General features: G+C 48.8%; 1 protein-coding gene across 1 annotated transcript in view; it reads right to left on the bottom strand.

Annotated features, from left to right (window-relative positions):
- Positions 1 to 18,269, bottom strand: part of SLC27A5 (solute carrier family 27 member 5) — a 36,495-nt gene that overhangs the window by 15,267 nt on the left and 2,959 nt on the right. The window contains exons 2-5 of the mRNA XM_044989338.1: positions 11,996 to 12,205; positions 9,210 to 9,368; positions 5,647 to 5,771; positions 2,860 to 3,054 (exon numbers count right to left, since the gene is read on the bottom strand). Of these exons, the coding sequence (XP_044845273.1) occupies positions 2,860 to 3,054; positions 5,647 to 5,771; positions 9,210 to 9,368; positions 11,996 to 12,205 (689 nt within the window). The remainder of the gene's footprint in view (positions 1 to 2,859; positions 3,055 to 5,646; positions 5,772 to 9,209; positions 9,369 to 11,995; positions 12,206 to 18,269) is intronic.

The following is an 18,269-nucleotide window of genomic DNA, read 5'->3' as shown; positions in this document are numbered from 1 at the left end:
TCTTTATTGCCATATACTTTCACTGTTTCTTTGCTTTAACCCCTAGAAATGTACCTGGTGGACAATCAAAGGAGTTGCTCCATTCCTATGGACCCCAAATCAGAATTCAACATAGATATTTTATACTAATAGCATTTTATCAAAGTATTAATTAAATGTTAACTTGCTAACTTGAGACCATGGGTGGAGACATTATGTAACCTGTTAACCATCGGCTAATGTGCTTATCTTGTCTTGCTGCAAAACCTATCCCGGGGTGTGGAACTGCCTACCCCGTCACTTTCCCCCCGCCCATGGAAAATCTATATATTCTATTGTAATCAACTGATTGACAGTGTCTCTGAGCCTAATAAGCCAGGTGACACTCCGCCAGCGCTGTGTGTAATAAATTCCTATGCTTGGCCTCTACATGGTGTGGATTTATGTCCTTCAGATTCAATTTAACCAATTCTAGCTCTCATCTCTATCTTTTTCCTTTTATGAATAAACCTTTAGATTTTAGATTCTAAAGGATCGGCAACAGCGTGATTTGTGGGTAAGATCTGACTTGTATATTGACCTGGGTCTGGGGCTTGGTCCTTTGGGATTGAGAGAACCTTTTTCTTTTACTGGGGTGTTGGTTTTCATAACCATTCATCCCCATAATGAGTGGCACTGGTGGTGATGCTGGAAACTGGAGCGTCTAAGGGAATTGTTTATATGAGTTCTGGTTAGCCAGTGGGGTAAAACCGAAGTCTTCTCTGTTTGGCTGGTTTGATTTGCCGTGGTGTGCAAAGGAACCCCAGCCTTGGGCTGTAACTGCCCTGATCTCAGCCATTTGTGCTGAATTGGTACTCTCAGTGGTGTCCCATCAAAGGCAGCATCGTTACAACAGCACAATGGAGTTCGGGGGCTCCTCGCCCGTAACACAAATAATACGGTGACGTGGCCAAACTCAGCCAGGGATCCTATAACTGCCTTTACATCTGCTGAGTCCAGTGGCCTTGGCCACAAAATCAACCTTTTCCTCCTTTACAGCAGACAGTCTGCCAAGGCAAGATGCAGCTGTCTGAGCCTTTAGCAACATTTCACACATGGAGCTCATTTGATCAGTGCTCCAGCTTCTGAGCCAGCGTCATTCACTGCAAAAGGCGTGGGGCCTCGCTAGGTCAGAGTCCGTTTCTCTCCTTGCTGTACTTGGAGATCCTCTAAGGTAGGGTGACCAGCTAGCAACTGTGAAAAAACGGGACAGGGGATGGGGGGTATTTGGCATCTATATAAGAAAAAGTCCCAAAAAACGAGACTGTCCCTTTAAAAAAACATCTGGTCACCCTACTCTAAGATAAGGAAATCCTGTGCTGACATTTCCCAGATGTGTCTGCCCGGGGCATGGCTGGCTGCCCTGCACTTTGGAATCTGCTCCCCTCCTCGGCTGAAACAGTCACAGAATTTGCTGAACTTCTGGGCACACTGACACTGCAATGCCCTTGACTCATTCCCTCCTGGCTTTTTCTGATGAGCTGGGAGGAACTCGTTCCTATTCCTCAGGGGGGCAGAGACGGGCGTCTCTCTGGTGTAATATTTTTGGCATGACGTGTTGATTTATACATATTGCATGTTTTCTGCATGATGCCCTGAAGCCAGAGTCTCCCTGGGAAAGTTTTCTGCAAGTTCATAGCTTCATAGATTTGCATACCCACAAGATCATCTAGGACTGGACTACCCCAGAAAATTAGATCAAACCAGCTATGTTGCTCAGGGGTGTGAAGAATCCACGCCCCTGAGTGATGTAGTTAAGCCGACCGAATTCCCCATCTAGACGTCCGTCAAGCTAGCACCCGCCTCTCGCAGAGAGGTGGATTAACTACGCATGCAGGAGAACCCCTCCGCTGGTGCAGGTAGTGTCCACTCTGAAGCACCAGTGTTTCAAATGTAGCCAAGCCTGTAATTCGACCTACTGTATAACAAAGGCCAGAGATTTCTCCTGATTGTCCCTGTCCTGAACAATACAACTCATGTTTGGCTAAAAGCTCTTCCAGCTCTTCCAGTCTTGCCTTTTTCCGCTAGGTTAAAGAGTCTGGTGTCTCCTATCCATGAAGATACTTTGTCACCACTCAGTCTTCTTTCTGATAAGCTAAATAGATTGGGGTCCTTAAGGCCTTTCACTTTCAATCCCCAAGCCTCCCCGGGCCTAACCTAACTGTACTCTTTCTGATGCACAACACTTTTCACAGCCTGTGGGCAGGGCCGCCCGGAGGGGGGGGCGGGGGGCAAGTGGAGCAATTTGCCCCAGGCCCCGGGCCCCACAGGGGCCCCCATGAGAGTTTTTCGCTCCAGGGGCCCCGGAGCATCTTCCACTCCGGGTCGTCGTTGGCAGTAATTAGGCGGCGGAGGGGGTCCTTCCGCTCCGGGATCCGCCGCCGAAGTGCCCCAAAGACCCATGGCGGGGGTCCTTCCACCCCAGGACCCGCCACTGAAGAGCTGGGTCTTCGGCGGTAATTCGGCGGCGGGGACCCCCTGCCGCGGGTCTTCAGGGCACTTTGGTGGCGGGTCCCAGAGTGGAGGGACCCCCCACCACCGAATTACCGCCGAAGTGGGGGACCCCCACCGCCGAGGACCCCAGGTCCCCTGAATCCTCTGGGCGGCCCTGCCTGTGGGGGAGAAATATCAACATAACCTCACATCCCAGGGGAAATGGATGCAGGAATCTTTTTCATCTCAGTGTTGTTGATGAACCACAGTAAGAGAGGCCAAATGGCTAAAGAGACCTTCATCATCTGTGCTCAGCCACCACACCTGTCCCAGCTGGGGAAGAAACCGGTAATGGGCACTAGGGAAATGACCACCATGGTAGGGGAGAGGCAGAGTAGCATTCCTCACCTTCTGGATGAAGCTGACCCTTCCCACGGCTCCAATCTTCCCCGTGTAGTTAACGAACCCAGTGTTCCCCTCTGTGGCCCCGTAGAACTCGCAGATGCGGATGGGCCCGAAGCGCTGTAGGAATTCCTTCCAGACCTCCACCCTCAAGCCGTTACCCACAGCCAGTCGCACTTGATGCTCTCGTTCATTCTCCCTCTGCAAGGCAAACAGGGCGGAGCTCCAGGAGCGGCACGGAAAGGAGGCCAGGTCTCACCCTGGGTCTTACGCTAGTTCAGGGATCTACCAAGGTGCCCTTGCACCCTACATGCCCCCATGTTGTGCTGTAAGGAGTCAGTGGCAGCCATCCAGGGAGTGGGCACTGAGCATTTGCTTTCAAGATCAAAAGAAGGAGCAACCCAGCCCCTTTGTGTGGGAATAACAGCTGTCGGGCAACCACCCAAGGCAGCAGGCCACGTGGCAGGGCAGAGCTAGGAGGTGGGGCCATGAGGGGGAGGTTGCCTGGTTGCAAACGTGGGGGGTGGGCTGTGGGAGCAAAAAGCCAGGAGGAAGAGAGCGAGTGTGACTCTGGGATGAAGCAGGGATGGAACTTCTTGGGGACAGAGTTCGCTGGAGGGGCAGACACGGGGATCTTGCAGCCAGGAAGCTGCCTGCTGCTGTTTGTTCCCATAAGACTCAGGGAAACAGGACTTGGTATGTTTGTTTGGGGGCTGGATGTTGGTGAATAAACAAGACCACACTGAGAATATTCCTGACTCGCCTCATTGATTTATCATCCTCGCAGAAACACCCCTGTAAGAGACCAGACTGTGGCTAAAGAAGCAACGGTGCCACAGAAACCCTACTTTGAGGCCAACACACGCCAGAGTTCCAGGATGCTGCATAGGACAAGGGACCTTGGATAGGAACATAGGACAGGAAAACTCCCCGTGCACATGTGACAGCTACATGTGACACACCAGAGACTAAACCAGCCACCTCGGCACTGAAACCAGGAGCTGCTACTGCTTAAGACTGTAACAGACTCATAGCCATTGTAGGTTGGCATGGGGAAGCGGGACTTGTAACACACACTCACCAGTGGGTGATATAGAGAACTGCCACCATAAGGCATAGATACTCCTTAAGCCACTATTTTGATCATTCAGGTGGGATATACATGGGACATTAATCGGTCAGTGTCTGGCACATGTCCGTCTATTCCTGATCTACAGTGGGCCTATTACAGCCTCCAGAGTCTGGCCCCTTTTGCTCAAGCTCTGGGGGATTCTGATTTTTAGCTCTGCAAATTCCCAGTGGAGTTGGTTGAAAAATGTTTGTTTGTTTGTTTCCTGTTGGAAAAATGGAAAAAATTTAACAATTGAAAAATTTCAACACAAGCCCAAATACGTCAGTTCTGAAATGCTGCTGTGGTGTTCATAGAACTGGATGTCCAGGTGCTTCTAGTTGGACTAGAACACCATAATGCACCATGATGATCCCTCTTGGAGAGAAAAGACTGTAGGTGCATCATGGGAGTCCCTGGTTGTGATGCATTATGATAAACATAGCCAGGTGCCTGATACTCCCATTCTCCTCTACAGGCTGGGCTCCTTGGTTAGACTACATCTCCGATGATGCACCATGATACCCCTCTTGGAGAGGAGAAGCAGTAGGTGCATCATGGGAGTTCCTGGTTGTAGTGCATCATGGGAGATGTAGTCCACTGGGGAGCCTGATTTATAGAGGAAAATTGGAACAAGAAGCAACTAAACTATAACTCTCATGTGGCACCATGGCAGCATGTCAGAATCAAACTCTTTCAGTTTTTGCCTAAAATTTTTCAATTTTTGGGTGCTTTTTTTGACAAAAAAATCCCAATTTTCCACAGAAAGTAGACACTTCCTGTGAAAAAATTTTTCTTAGTCAAAAAAACATTTTTTTTAATCAAAAAACAGTTTAGAGAGAACATTTTGAACCAGGCCTAATGATGGTTCATTCTCTGTAGATGGTCAAGATGGTGGCCAACATAGGCCTTGAACTCATCTCTAAATTTCAACCTCAGGTGAAGGGTTGGATTAGGTATATAAAAGGTTAAATTAGCTTGGCTAATGACTATATCATGCTTGCCAATTTGTATCGAGAAGTTCTGGGAAGATCTGGAGAGATCGTGTTGGAAATACTGAGCTTAAAAAGCCCCAGTTACCAGGGATGGTTCTAACCTGTTTGAGCAAAGCACAGAATTTAAGGAGCAATGACAATAGTCATGTAGGTTTCAGTCAGGAGCGGTGGAAGCTCCCTACAAGTGGGGGACCCACTGGCGCCCGAACCATGGCTCTGGCTCCACACCGCCTCTTCCCCCCAAGACCCCACACCCTGCTCCCTCCTCTCTGCCCCCCACATCGCTTATCCTTGTGACCAGTGGGAGGGATGGGGCCATGGGCACCCCAGGTTCCAGTAGATAAGGCGTAAAAGGATGAACTCTTAAAATATTTGTTGCTGGTATCTGTCTGACCAGTTGGCACCAGTAAGCTAATTCTGTTATAAGTTGCGAATCAAAACTTATCACTGCACATTATTATATGGAGGTGATGACTGCCTAGGCATTTAAGGCTGATTTGGAGCAGTTGTGTAAGTACCACTTGGCCGTCTGGATTTAATAAAGGACTCTGTGATTAAATTGGTGCTGTATCCTGTATTAATAATAATAACAACACAACATAGCGGACTCCATACTGCTTCACTCCACCTCCCCCACTGGGATTAGCAGCCAAGGACAGCCCCCTGACCCCGGGAAAGACGTTGGGTTACCTTGGGCGCGTTGCACAGATAGCGCATCACCTCCCCTACGTACTGGATCACAGAGACGTGGTATCGCCGGCAGTCATCCCAGAATTGGGAGACGGAGAACTTGGGACGCAAGACACAGGTGGCTCCTAGGGGAGAGGGAAGGAGAAATGATGGGGGGCATGTGAACCCCACTGAAAACAGCCTTTCCAGTCTACCCTAACCCAATCATGGCACTGAAGAGGCAGCTGGTACATTGCTTATCCCACTGATTTTATTCGTCCGCCATTGCCTTATGTTCTGCCCGACTATTTGTTAAATCCACTTGTCGTATCTCGTCTTATACTCCTCAGGGCCGGGACCATCTCTTTGTTCTGTGTTTGTACAGCACCTAACACAACAGAGCTACAACACTTAGTTGCCATCATAAAACAATAATAATAATATGGCAGGAGTCACCAGGTGGCACTGTTGTGTATAGACTTTTTTCTTGGTGTGCGAGCAAATGGTCTGTCTTTGGAGACATGTTTGAATTATGGTTAGTTTTGTGAAGCAGTTTCTTTTTAGGGGGAGCTGTGAGTTTCTTTCTGACTAGAGCTGATTTCTGAGGCATAGTTAGTTGCTCCCAGTGCACCGATCATTGGTGGCAGGCTGAGATTTCTGAAAGAAAGGATTTCCACTGCATGCTGACCACTGTTGTAATAATTGGGACTATACATTTGCCCTATTTGTAAATGGTAAAAAAAAGTATGTAGAAGTTTATAAAATGTCACAATAACCTACAATAACAAATGTCAGTGGGAAAAGGAAAACTGAGGTAGTCTAAACAAAAAGGCCCATGGAGATAACTCAAGGGCTGTCTTAAAGTCATGACTGGTAAAACCAGAAGACATGGAACTGGCAATTAATGAACCAAAATTGTGTGTCAGAAACTAAGCCTAACTGGTGGTCAAAATAATGAGGGGAAGGGCAGTTCCACTCATGACTCCCTTTGTGGGTCCTTAAAGAAAGAGATGGGGGGGAGGAATAGAAAAAGAACAGATGGAGGCTATGTAGAAAGAATAATCATCACAGCTGCCACCCCCACCATCTCCTGGGACATCTGGCCTCTGCCCTAATCCTCATAGATGTCCGAGCCAGAGAGAGGAACCCAGACGATATCACCACCCGTACTGGCTCCTGCTGAACCCCAAACACCACCTGAGATAAAACAGGATCAGATTCGAACACCAGCGGCAACAACAACAGCTCCAGCCCACCTCAGCTAACGTCATCTCTTTTCCCCAGAAGGATTGTTATCGTCTTTGGTACCGTTGGCGCGACTGTCAAACAAGAGGTGTTTTCCTTTAAAACTCTCCACATAAAGGGAAAGGGGACAGGACGTGTTCACGTGAAAGCCCTACTCAATACTTCACATTTCAAAGACGTTAGCTGTTTTTCCTTCCTTTCTGTATCTTTAATAGAAGGTTAAAAAAAATGACAGTGTGTTACCGTGGCACTAAGCAGGCTGAACTCTCTGGAGGCCATGCCCTGAATCTTGTTTAGCACTGTTTAATGTTGAAGAGCGACGGGGTTGTGTTAACACCTTTGGCCAACATATTCCATCTAAATTAGTACAACACCATCTCTGTGCAAGGCCTGGCACATATAATATAAAAATAAACAACATGCCTTAAGAATGTATCTCCTCCAGTGGAAAGACAAGCTGTGAGGCTTTGGGTATCCTCTGCAGCTTAAGAAACGTAAGGAACATAAGAATGGCCACCCTGGGTCAAACTATTGGTCCATCAAGCCCAGTATCCTGTCTTCCAACAGTGGCCAGTGCCAGGTGCTTCAGAGGGAATAAACAGAACAGGGCGACTATTGACTGATCCTTCCCTTGTTGTTAGGGTGACCAGATAGCAAATCGGGACGGAGTGGGGGGTAATAGGAGCCTATATAAGAAAAAGCCCCCAAAATCAGGACTGTCCCTATAAAATCGAGACATCTGGTCACCCTACTTCTTGTCCAGTCCCAGCATCTGGCCGTGACAGTCTTAGCCATCCTGGCTAATAGTCATTGATGGACCTCTCCTCTGTGAACTTATCTAATTCTTTTCTGAATCCATTTATACCTTTGGCCATCCCTCGGCCGTGAGTTCCACAGGTTGACAGTTGCGTTGTGTGAAGGAGTACTTGGCAAAGGGGTGACAATAACCTGAACAAAAGGTTTTCACAGGAGCTAAATTCCACGTGGTTTAAACTTCACACTCAGAGAAGAGTTTTAGAGCCCAGCTCGGCAGAATTAGCAATAACTTAGGAGGGAAGGGAAGGGCCCGTCTCTTTGTTCTGTGCCTGTACAGCGTCTAGCCCAGCGGGGTTCTGGGCCACGGACGGGGCTCAGGGTCATAGAGTTTCAGGCTAGAAAGGACCATCCGATCACCTTTCTGAGCTCCTGTATGTCACAGGGCCACCCAGGGGCGGCTCTAGACATTTTGCTGCCCCAAGCACGGAGGGTCCGCTGGTCCCGCGGCTTCAGCGGACCTCCCACAGGCGTGCCTGCGGAAGGACCGCTGAAGCCACGGGACCAGCGACCCTCCACCGGGAGGTCCACCGAAGCCGCGGGACCAGTGGACCCTCTGCAGGCAAGCCGCTGAAGGAAACCTGCCTGCCGCCCTAGCAGCAACCGGCAGAGCGCCCCCCGCGGCTTGCCGCCCCAGGCACGCGCTTGGAGTGCTGGTGCCTGGAGCCACCCCTGGGGCCACCCACTCCACCAAGCACCTGCCTGCTAAACCCAACAACTGAAATGGGACCAGTATATTACGGCCCACAGGAGACATGGTGTGTGCCACAGGCAGAGAATAGAAGGGACCCTATGCGAGGCCCCCACAATGGCAGTGAAATGGTTAAGTGAGATACACCCAGATAATCCTGGCACATGACCCACATGCTGCAGAGGAAGGCAAAAAACCCCTAAGGTCCCTAACAATCTGAGCTGGAGGAAAACTCCTTCCCCACCCCACCTAATGCGATCAGTTTAACCCTGAGCACGTGAGCAAGAACCATCCAGCCAAGCACCTGAGAGAGAGAATATTCAGTGCCACCTCACAGTCCTGTCCTGTGTCCCTTCTCCAGCCACAGCCATCCCTGCTGCTTCAGAGGAATGAGATAAAAACAAAACAACGGCAACAAAAAATAGAATACACTGCGTGCGAGGCGGGGGGATTCCTTCCTGACCCCTGCTGCTGGTTGGCTGAAACCCTGAAGCATGACCTTTCAGGAGCATAAAACAGAAACCAACAGTGAGCCACAACTCCCTCTGGGCAGCTGTCCCAGAACCTCACCCCTCTGATGGTTAGAAACCATCTTCTAATTTCCAGCCCGAAATTAAGGCCAGTTTATAATCCATATCTAGATAATAATAAGAATTAAGAATGATGTTTGCTTAAAGATGACCTGGCATGGGAAAAATGCACTTTTTTGCATTTCTATCTACCTATCTATCTGTCTACCTCCATACCCAACTACCTCTCTATCCATCCACCTCTCCCAGTGACGCACCCCTGCACGCTTTGTGTCTTTAGACCCGTGCCGACACTCTGTACATACCAACCTCCAAGCATCCTCCAAGTCCGATGAGCAGTGCAGCCGAATGGTACAGCGGCAGAGGGGTGTAGATCACGTCCTCGGCTTTGACGCCACATATGTATAACATGGTCACCATTCTGCACAGCTTCAAGTGGGTGATGATGGCAGCTTTCGGGAGTCCTTGTAGGCCAAAGGGATTGTGTTTAGTGATGCCTCATGGGTTTTGTAGTGCAGTTACCTCATGACCCCCTTCTCCTTTATGACCCGGGCTCCTTGATTGAACTACATCTCCCATGATGCACCACAGCCAGGCACTCCCATGGTGCACTACTTCCCCTGTCCAAGAGGGCATAGATGCCGACTTTCATTTTTCCCTGTGGGAGCTCCACCCCCACTCCACCCCTTCTCCTGAGGCCCTACCCTCACTCCACCTCTTCCTTCCCCTGCTCCGCCCTCTCCCCGAAGGCTCCCCACCCATTTGCTGATCTCCACCATTCCCCATGCGCCTCCTGCTAGCCGCAAAACAGCTGATTGGTGGTGCCACCAGACAGCTGTGGCTGGTGGGTGCTGAGCACCCACTATTTTTTTTTTCTGTGCGTGCTTTAGCCCCGGAGAACCCATGGAGTCAGCACCTATACAAGAGGGGACCTGAACTACAACTCCCATGAGGCAGCATGCTGGTATTTCAGAATAAAAATATTTGGTGCTTTGGCCAAAATATTTTGGTATTTGAATTTTCATTGGTCAAAATCAAAATTTGACTTTTTTTGCCCAAAATCATGAACAATTTAGACAAAAACAAAATTTATTTTTGTTTTCTTGCAAAAAAAATTCCATTTTCCAACCCTCTCTAGTGCTGATCAATACTTTAAAACTGGAAATGGCTGCCATTTTCCAAGATGACAGTGCTTATTCCTATAAAAGTTTTGGGAATCCCATCTCCTGATCCCTTAAGTTGGATGTGAAGTTTACAGATGCGGAAGACTCCTGTTTAGGGCTGAGGGGAAACGCGTTTTTTCCTCCCATGCAAACTGTCAGCAATTTGAAAAGTATTCCTGGCCCAAACTTTCAAAATATCAAAAAAAAAATTATGAACCAAATATTTTAAAAAATTGGTTCAAATCAAATAAAAATTCATAGAGGACTACAACATTCACACTCTGATTTGGTAAGCAATCTTCCTCTTTTACCAGATCTGCTTTAACAAGAGTGATGTTAGAAGCCAGAATTTGCCCTAAACTGTTGACTTTTACACTCTCTGTGAATTTTTCATTACCACTCCCATACATAGCATTGGCACAAGTTATGGAGCCACCTTCTACTGAACTCACAGTAACAGCATTTACATAAAAGGTGGCAGTGTTGGGGTACGTTAACCCTTTTTTGTGCAAAGTAAGGAATGTGTACTGAAAAAAAGCTGTTTCTGTGGCGTATTGAAAATTGTGTTAAAATTGCAAACTATCCCTTTAAGTGTTACGGGGTTTCATGCTTGCAGTGTAGGGGGCCTCTGTAGGGAAGCGTGCAATTTGGATCTTGCGCAATCAGCCTGCAAAAAGCCAGCCTAGAGCCAGGTGAGGTGAGCTGGGCCTCTCGTCCTCCGTCTCTCTCTGCTTTTGGGTCTTGCGTGTTATCGGTCTGCATTCTAAGAAATAACGTCGTGTGATGCTGCACATTTCCCAACCATCTCTAGTGCCGATCAATATTTTACATCCAGAGACGGCCACCCTCTTCCAAGATGGCAAAATCTGTTTTTTTTTTAATAATGTTGACAGATGTTTATTTTTAAGCATTTTTTTTTAAATTAATTGATTTAAATTTTCACAGTTGTGCAAAAATTGTAGGCTTTAAGCATCTTCATTTGATTTTTATTGATTTAAATTTTCACAGTTGTAGGAAATTAGGGGCGGTCGCACAGGCGCTGACTTTTGGGTTTGCCTGTGGGTGCTCCTCTCTGCCCCCTTCCCCCTGTGTGAGCAGCGGGCAGGGCCTCGGGGGGAGGAGGCTGAGCAGAGCTAGGACCTTGGGGCTGAGCGCAGGAGGAGCGGGGGACATGGCCACGGTCCGGGCACCAGGGCCCACAAAAGATTAGTCCCGTCCTGGGGGGACTATTTTTTTTAGATGGGTGCTTGAGCCCAGGAGCACCCACAGAGTCAGCACCTATGGGCGGTCAGACAAAAGGCGGGTCCGACCACAATTATTTATTGGCAACAGATGCTAAGATTCAGAAACTTTAAAGCTTTATAACCATTAAAAGACAAACTGTCAGCATGACATGTCAACATGCACAAAGGAAATATCCTTAAATCACACTCGACTGCGTTTTCAAGCAGCCTTTTTCACACTTTGTCAATCTGATGATTAACAATGGAAATATTGCTTTGTCGGTTTGGGCCTGTATGATGAAACAACGTTTGTCGACATTTACCAATAAACATCTAATCGTACAAATGTGTGACTAGAAGGGACCTCAGTAGTCCAGTCCCCTGCACTGAGGCAGGACTAAGTATTATCTAGACCATCCCTGGGAGGTGTTTGTCCAACCGGTTTTTAAAAACTTCCAACGATGGCTATTCCGATTCCAAAACCTCCCTAGGTCATTTATCCCCGTGTGTAACTACCTTGACAGTTTGGAAGATTTTCCTAACGTCCAACCTAAACCTCCTTTGCTGCAATTTAAGCCCATACTTCTGGTCCTGTCCTCAGAGGAACAAATGTTTCACACTCCTCTTTATGACAATCATCTTTCCAAGCCTACTTAACAGCCAGGTGCAGCTGCTCAGCACTCCCATCACACGTCCCCTCCTCACCTGTGGTGCCCGAGGTGTAAATGTAGAGTGCAGTGGTTTTGCTGGTGACGTTGGCTCGGAACGCGACGGGGATCGGCTCCTCGGAGGCGGCGTCTATCTGGCCCTGGAGAGGCTCCACGCCACTGGTGGGGGACTCGGCACTCAGGTAGAAAACCCGGATCCCTTTCTGTTGCAGGCTGGGCAGAACGTCCTCAATGGCGGCTTTGAGGTCTGAAGAGGGGGTGAGAAAGGCATTTTTCCCCATTGAGGAATGTGGATCGCTGCATCACACGCACGCAGAGGCGTATGGAGACGCAGACACAGATGTGCCCACCAACGCAGGCGCACACAGGTACACAGACAAAGGTGGGAGCAGGCAGACAGCGCAGACGCACGCAGAGGCGCCCTGTGACACACTGTCCCCAACGTTCCCCCCTGTACCCACGTGTTCACCACTGCAAGATGGCATGGGGATGGTTTGTACAGAGCATGCCTTGTGAGGTGTCATGGGAAAAGGCCGAATTGGATGAACCTTTTTATCCTGTTGAAATGCGTGTGTGTCATTGCTGGGCATGAAGCTGTGAGAAATGCCCACAAACCAGCCCCTCGGTGAGGACAGAGAAACGGCAAACACAGAGGCCATACATGCCAAAGCTCATGTCGATCAGGAGTGGAGGAAGCTCCCTAAAAGTGGGGGGCCACCAGCGCCCGAACACTGGCTCCGCCCTCATGCCACCCCTTCTCTCTGAGCTCCGCCCCCCATGCCACCCCTCCCCCCAAGATCCCGCCCCACCCCTCCTCTGCCAAAGCCTGCTTCTGCACTGCCCCTTCCCCCTGAGCCCTGCCTCCCATACCACCCCTCTCCCTGAGGCCCCACTCTATGGCACTCCTTCTCCCCAAACCTCCACCCCCCACACCACCCCTCCCCCCGAGGCCCCACACCACAGCACTCCTTCTCCCCAAGCCCCCACCCTCATGCCACCCCTCCCCCCAAGGCCCCACCCCACAGCACTCCTTCTCCCCAAGCCCCCACACTACCCATTCTTCCCCAAGGCCACACCCTCTTGCCACCCCTGAGCCCCTGCCTTTGCCCCGCCCCTTCCCTTGAGGCCCCACCCCATGCCGCCTCTTCCTCCCAAGACCCCGCCCCTGTTCGCTCCTCTCCAACCCTCCCCACCCCGTCGCTCGCCCTCACGGCCGGTAAAAAGTGTTGGGGCCCCTCCCCCCCCGGCACCCTTCACGTAGACAAAAGGTGCAAGCAAAAAACTGCAAATTCATAATGAAGAAAATGGTCAGCAGCCCATGTCCACCATGAGGGTTGCCCAACCCCATGACACTGCATGGATTTTTCCAGCGCCTGAAGAAAAGTATAAATGAGAGACAGCGACATCACCGTGGCCTGCCTCTCCCCCCGCATCTCTACACAGGGCAGCAAGATCGCCTGGAAAAAAAAGAGCTCCCCATTGAGACTTTGGTGGGGGCCGGGCCTACCTGGAAGGCGTTGCACTTAGCATGGACTGCTGTGACGTTCTGGGGGAGAGAAATCCTCTTGCTTTCAGAATGAAGCCTGGTAAAGTTTAGGCTTTAGATTGCGGTTTTGCTATTTTATTTCCGTTTGCAACCAGTTCTAATCTTCTCTGCCACTGCCCCTTAAACACTTAAAATACCTCTTTCTCTAGTTAATTCACTTCTTTTGACGTCGGGTCTGAATCGTTTTTCTAGGAGGGGGTTGCTCAGATACTACCCTTTGAAGGCATGGTGAGCAAATTAATGAGTTTGCATTGATCAGAGAGGTCTTGAGCAGTGTCAGACACACATTTCTGGGGGGCAAGGCTGGGGAAATTTGCTCCCTGTAGTGCGGTTCATGAGTGGCTGGAAGCGGCTTCATGTCACTTTGCTGGGTGTGCGTATGCATGCTGATCTCTGAGTGAACAGAGCCTGGTGGGATTTGCCATTCAGTGGCATAGAAGGGTAGGAGACACCCTGGCCAGGAGAGTTAAAGTGGGTGCAGGGGCTCCACCGTCCAGGGGCATGTCACACACACGCAGGTACAAAGTTCAACACACATCTATACTTAATATAGGCACAGACACATACACAAGGGTACCAGAAAAATACACCAAATCAAGCATGTTGACTCCAAGGGAGCAGGGCCAATTCACGCCAATGGAGTGACACTGATTTACACCAGCCAGGGATCTGGCTCATTTTATTGATGGGGAAACTGAGGCACAGAGCAGGGACATGAGTTATCCCAAACCACACAGCAAGTCAGGGTTAGAACTGTGATAGAATCCAGGACTCCTAGGCCCTGGCCCTGTGTAGGCATCTATAGATGGTGTAAAGGACTAAATTGAGACCTTTGGGGTTGAAAATTATGGCTCTAAATTACTGAGCCAATGGTTACAGGCGCTGCATCCAGGATCAGTTCGTGATCGGGGGAAGAAGGGCTCCATTTGCATCCATCCCAGGGTGCATCTGTTTTTTTGGTTCTTGTGAGTTATCATTCTGGCTTCTAAGAAATAAAAATTGTGTTACATTGCAACCTTCCCGCAAAAGAATGTTATACTTTTATCTAACTTCTCAATGTGTGTGTGCTGTGAACCTAACAATGTTCCCCTCCCACCTCTTGTCTGTTTAGAGGGTCAGCTTGGGGCAGGGACTGTCCCTGTGGATTCTCCATCTCTGACAATTTTTAAATGGAGATGGGGTGTTTTTTCTGAAACATCTGCTCTAGGGGTTACTGTGGGGCCATTCTCTGGCCTGAGCTAGACAGGGGGTTGGACTAGAGGCTCTCAATGGTCCCGACTGGCCTTGCAATCCATGAACGCAGGTTTGATCCCATCTGGAGTCTCTCTGGGGGCTCCTGAGATAACAACCATGGGAGGAAGAAAAAGCAGCTTTTTCCCTATTGCATGCGGCCAATTCCCAGATCAAAGCCAGCATTAGATTTGCCCTCTGCCTTTTACTGTCGATTCTAACTACACCTGGAAGATTCTGGCAGGGGAGTGTCCTATGTCCCTGTTAGCTAGAGAAGGGGGCATCCGCTTATCACTTTATGATCCTTCCTTTATATCTGCCCCATTATCCTGATCCTTATCAGCACCACCTCTCATCTGAGCCTGAGGATGATTAACTCCAGGTGGTTTCTCCCTGCTGATCTTGCAAACACACAGAGAAACCTTTCACAGAGCTTGTCCTTAGGCTTGTATATGGTGCTAATTCACTAGGGGTCTATTATAGGCCTCCCACTGACTTCAGATCGGGCAGAGATAGCTGTCGGTGACCTACAGCTCACAGTGAGATTTGAACCCTCATTCCTGGTGCCAGAGATCCAAGGATTAAAAAAAAGCACGGGACCAGACTTGCAGCCTGCCTGGGGGTATGATTAATTGTATTCCACCAAGGTTAGGAAAGCCTGGGCGGGGGGTTGTTTAGCAAGGGCGGGCCAGAGGTAAACTTGGATTGTTCTCTGGCCCCGGGTTGTGTAAGAGGTCAGGGTCAATCTAATGGCTCCTTCTGGGCAAAGGGATTGTAAACCAGGCTGGAGGTTCAGCAGCAGTTTCACTGCAATGAGGCTTTCACCGAATTCAGTAGGAATGTAAAGCTATCAGGCCAGTAGCCCTGGAGTGTGACAGCAACCCCATTTTGTGCTGCGTTGGCCATGTGCTGGAATTCTGGTGAACTTCAAGCACCCAGTGGCCACCTCCCTAGTTCTGCGAGCAGGATCCCAGCATGCTGGGTGGAGAGTGCGTCTGTTTAGCTTGGTACTTGGAGCCCACCCATAAGGCATTGCTGTTTTGCAGCAGGGAAACTGAGGCACGCTGCAAGATCAAGACCAGGATTTCCAAAACAGCTCCGCTCCCATCTATGAACAGCGCACTACACCGGGTTGGGGGAGGAGGGGTCAGGACACCTGGGTTCTATCCCCCAACTTTGCCCTGGACCTGCTGCATGCGGCTGGACAAATGTGGATGAGCTATTTCCCCTTCTACCCTTTGTCGCTCTAGACTCGGAACTTTTTGAGACAGGAGCTGCCTCTAATTATGTACCTGTGCAGTGCCCAGCATAATAAAATATACTATCTAGGTCTGTTCATCAAGAAGTCTCAAAGCACTTCATAAAGATATCTTTATCCCCATTCCAAATTTGGGGAAACTGAGGCACGGGGTGTGGAAGCCCAGGATCAACCAGCAAGCCAGTGTAGACCCCAGATCAGAGTTCAGTCCACTAGGTCAGATAACCCAACAGTACCCTGATCTTGACGGGACCCTCTACCTGCTACCATAACAATTGTAATTTAGGCCTCAAAAATAAGAGGCCAGATTTTCAACTGTGGGACTAGCGTGAAAATCTGCTCATGAGTCTCACAACTGGGAGCCCTGCTGGATGCATATGAGAAAAAAACACCCTTGCTGAGATGCCAAAGCTCAGATCTCCAAAGGTATTTCAGACGCCTAACTCCTGTCGGTTTCAGCCTTTGAGGCTCTGGGTCCTTTATGAAATTTTGCCCCTCTCCAGAATCTGAGCAAGAGCTAGAAACCAGTCAGGAGTTTTCCAGGTCCCAGCCCAATACCTTAACTAGAGCTGGGCGAATAACTGATTTTTCGGTTCATTGGCAATTTTGAAAAGTCGAAGGGAGAAAGAAAATCATTTGGGATCAGACCAAAGACAAACGTTTTCCAAGTTTTAGATGACACGAAAGCAGAGGCAAAAATTGTTTCATGGGGGATGAAAGGTTTAGTCTCAATCCGAAGCGTTTTTAGGCTTTCAAAAAACAAAGTGAAAACAAAAGATAATTTGGAAGCAAAAAGTCCTTCCAACCAAACGCTCAAAACATTTCGTTTGAACCTTTTCCAAACAAAACATTGCAGTTTGTTGGGTTGGAAATGGCTTTTTCAACTCAAAACTTCCTTTCCTTTTCATTTTATAACGTCTTTATAAAGACGAAACCAAAACAGATTCCCGTAGTCACAGAGTCATAGAAATGTAGGACTGGAAGGGACCTCAGCGGGTCATCTGGTCCAGTCCCCTGCACTCAGGGCATGACTAATAACTAGACCATCCCTGACAGGTGTTTGTCTAACCTGCTCTTAAAAATCCCCACTGATGGAGAATTCCACAACTTCCCTGGGCAATTTATTCCAGTGCTTAACCACCCTGACATTTGGGAAGTTTTTCCTAATGTCCAACCTCCCTTAAGCCCAGTGCTTCCTTTCCTATCCTCAGAGGTTAACGAGAACAATTTTTCACCCTCTTCCCTTTAACTGTCTTTTATGTAATTGAAAACTGTTATCACGTCCCCTCTCAGTCGTCTCTTCTCCAGATTCAACAAACCCAATTTTTTTCCATCTTCCCTCACAGGTCATGTTTTCTAGACCTTTAATCACTGTTTTTGTTGCTGTTCTCTGGACTTTCTCCTATTTATCCACATCTTTCCTGAAATGGTGCCCAGAACAGGACACAATACTCCAGTTGAGGCCTAATCAGCACGGAGTACAACCAGAAATGTTTGGGAAAAGTTGAAACTAGACAAAATCAGACTGGAAATCAGGCTTCTGCATCTTCACTAGTGAGGGTGATTAAGCACTGGAGCAACTTACCAAGGAGGTGGGAAATGCTCCTCACTGGCAGTTTTTAAATCAGGATTGGATGTTTTTTTAAAGATATGCTCTAGTTCACGCAGGGATTAGATCAGGGGAGCACTAGGCCTGTGTTCTTGAACCTGTGTTATACAGAGCTAAGACCAGATAATTACACTGGCTGGAACCAGTGAATTTATAAAACATCCATCACATGTGAGGGCCCCACGTTGCCATAGAGTATGATTAAAAGTGTTCAAGGCTACAGGACCCAATTAGGATAAGCAACTGGAGCCAGGAGAGGCAGGGTTTAATGGCTGTGCAGCCTTGGGCAGGTCACTGACCCACTTTGTGCCTCAGTTTCCCCTGTCAATGCCCTCCCGGTAGCCTGGGATTAGTCTTAACAGCTGTGGAGTTTTATTGCCGCTATTAGGTGCCAAAGCTGGGCATGTATGTGTACACTGGGGTGTGGCTGTCATCATAACCTCCGTCCTCGAACTCTGAGAGAGGCATTATACCCCAGGGGACTTTAGCATGAGCCAGATAGTCCCCGCCAAACCCATGCACACACAGACACACACACACAGGTATATACATAGGTGCACACAAATACATGCACACGAGACACACACAAATACAGACACACAAACTAATGTATACACATACATGCACAAAACACACACGTAGACAGAGACACACAACCATAGACACAC

This window comes from Mauremys mutica, chromosome 15 (genome assembly GCF_020497125.1).
Source record: "Mauremys mutica isolate MM-2020 ecotype Southern chromosome 15, ASM2049712v1, whole genome shotgun sequence".
NCBI lineage: Eukaryota > Metazoa > Chordata > Testudines > Geoemydidae > Mauremys > Mauremys mutica.
Note: the sequence above shows the minus strand (reverse complement) of the source record. Positions and strands in the feature narration are given on the sequence as shown.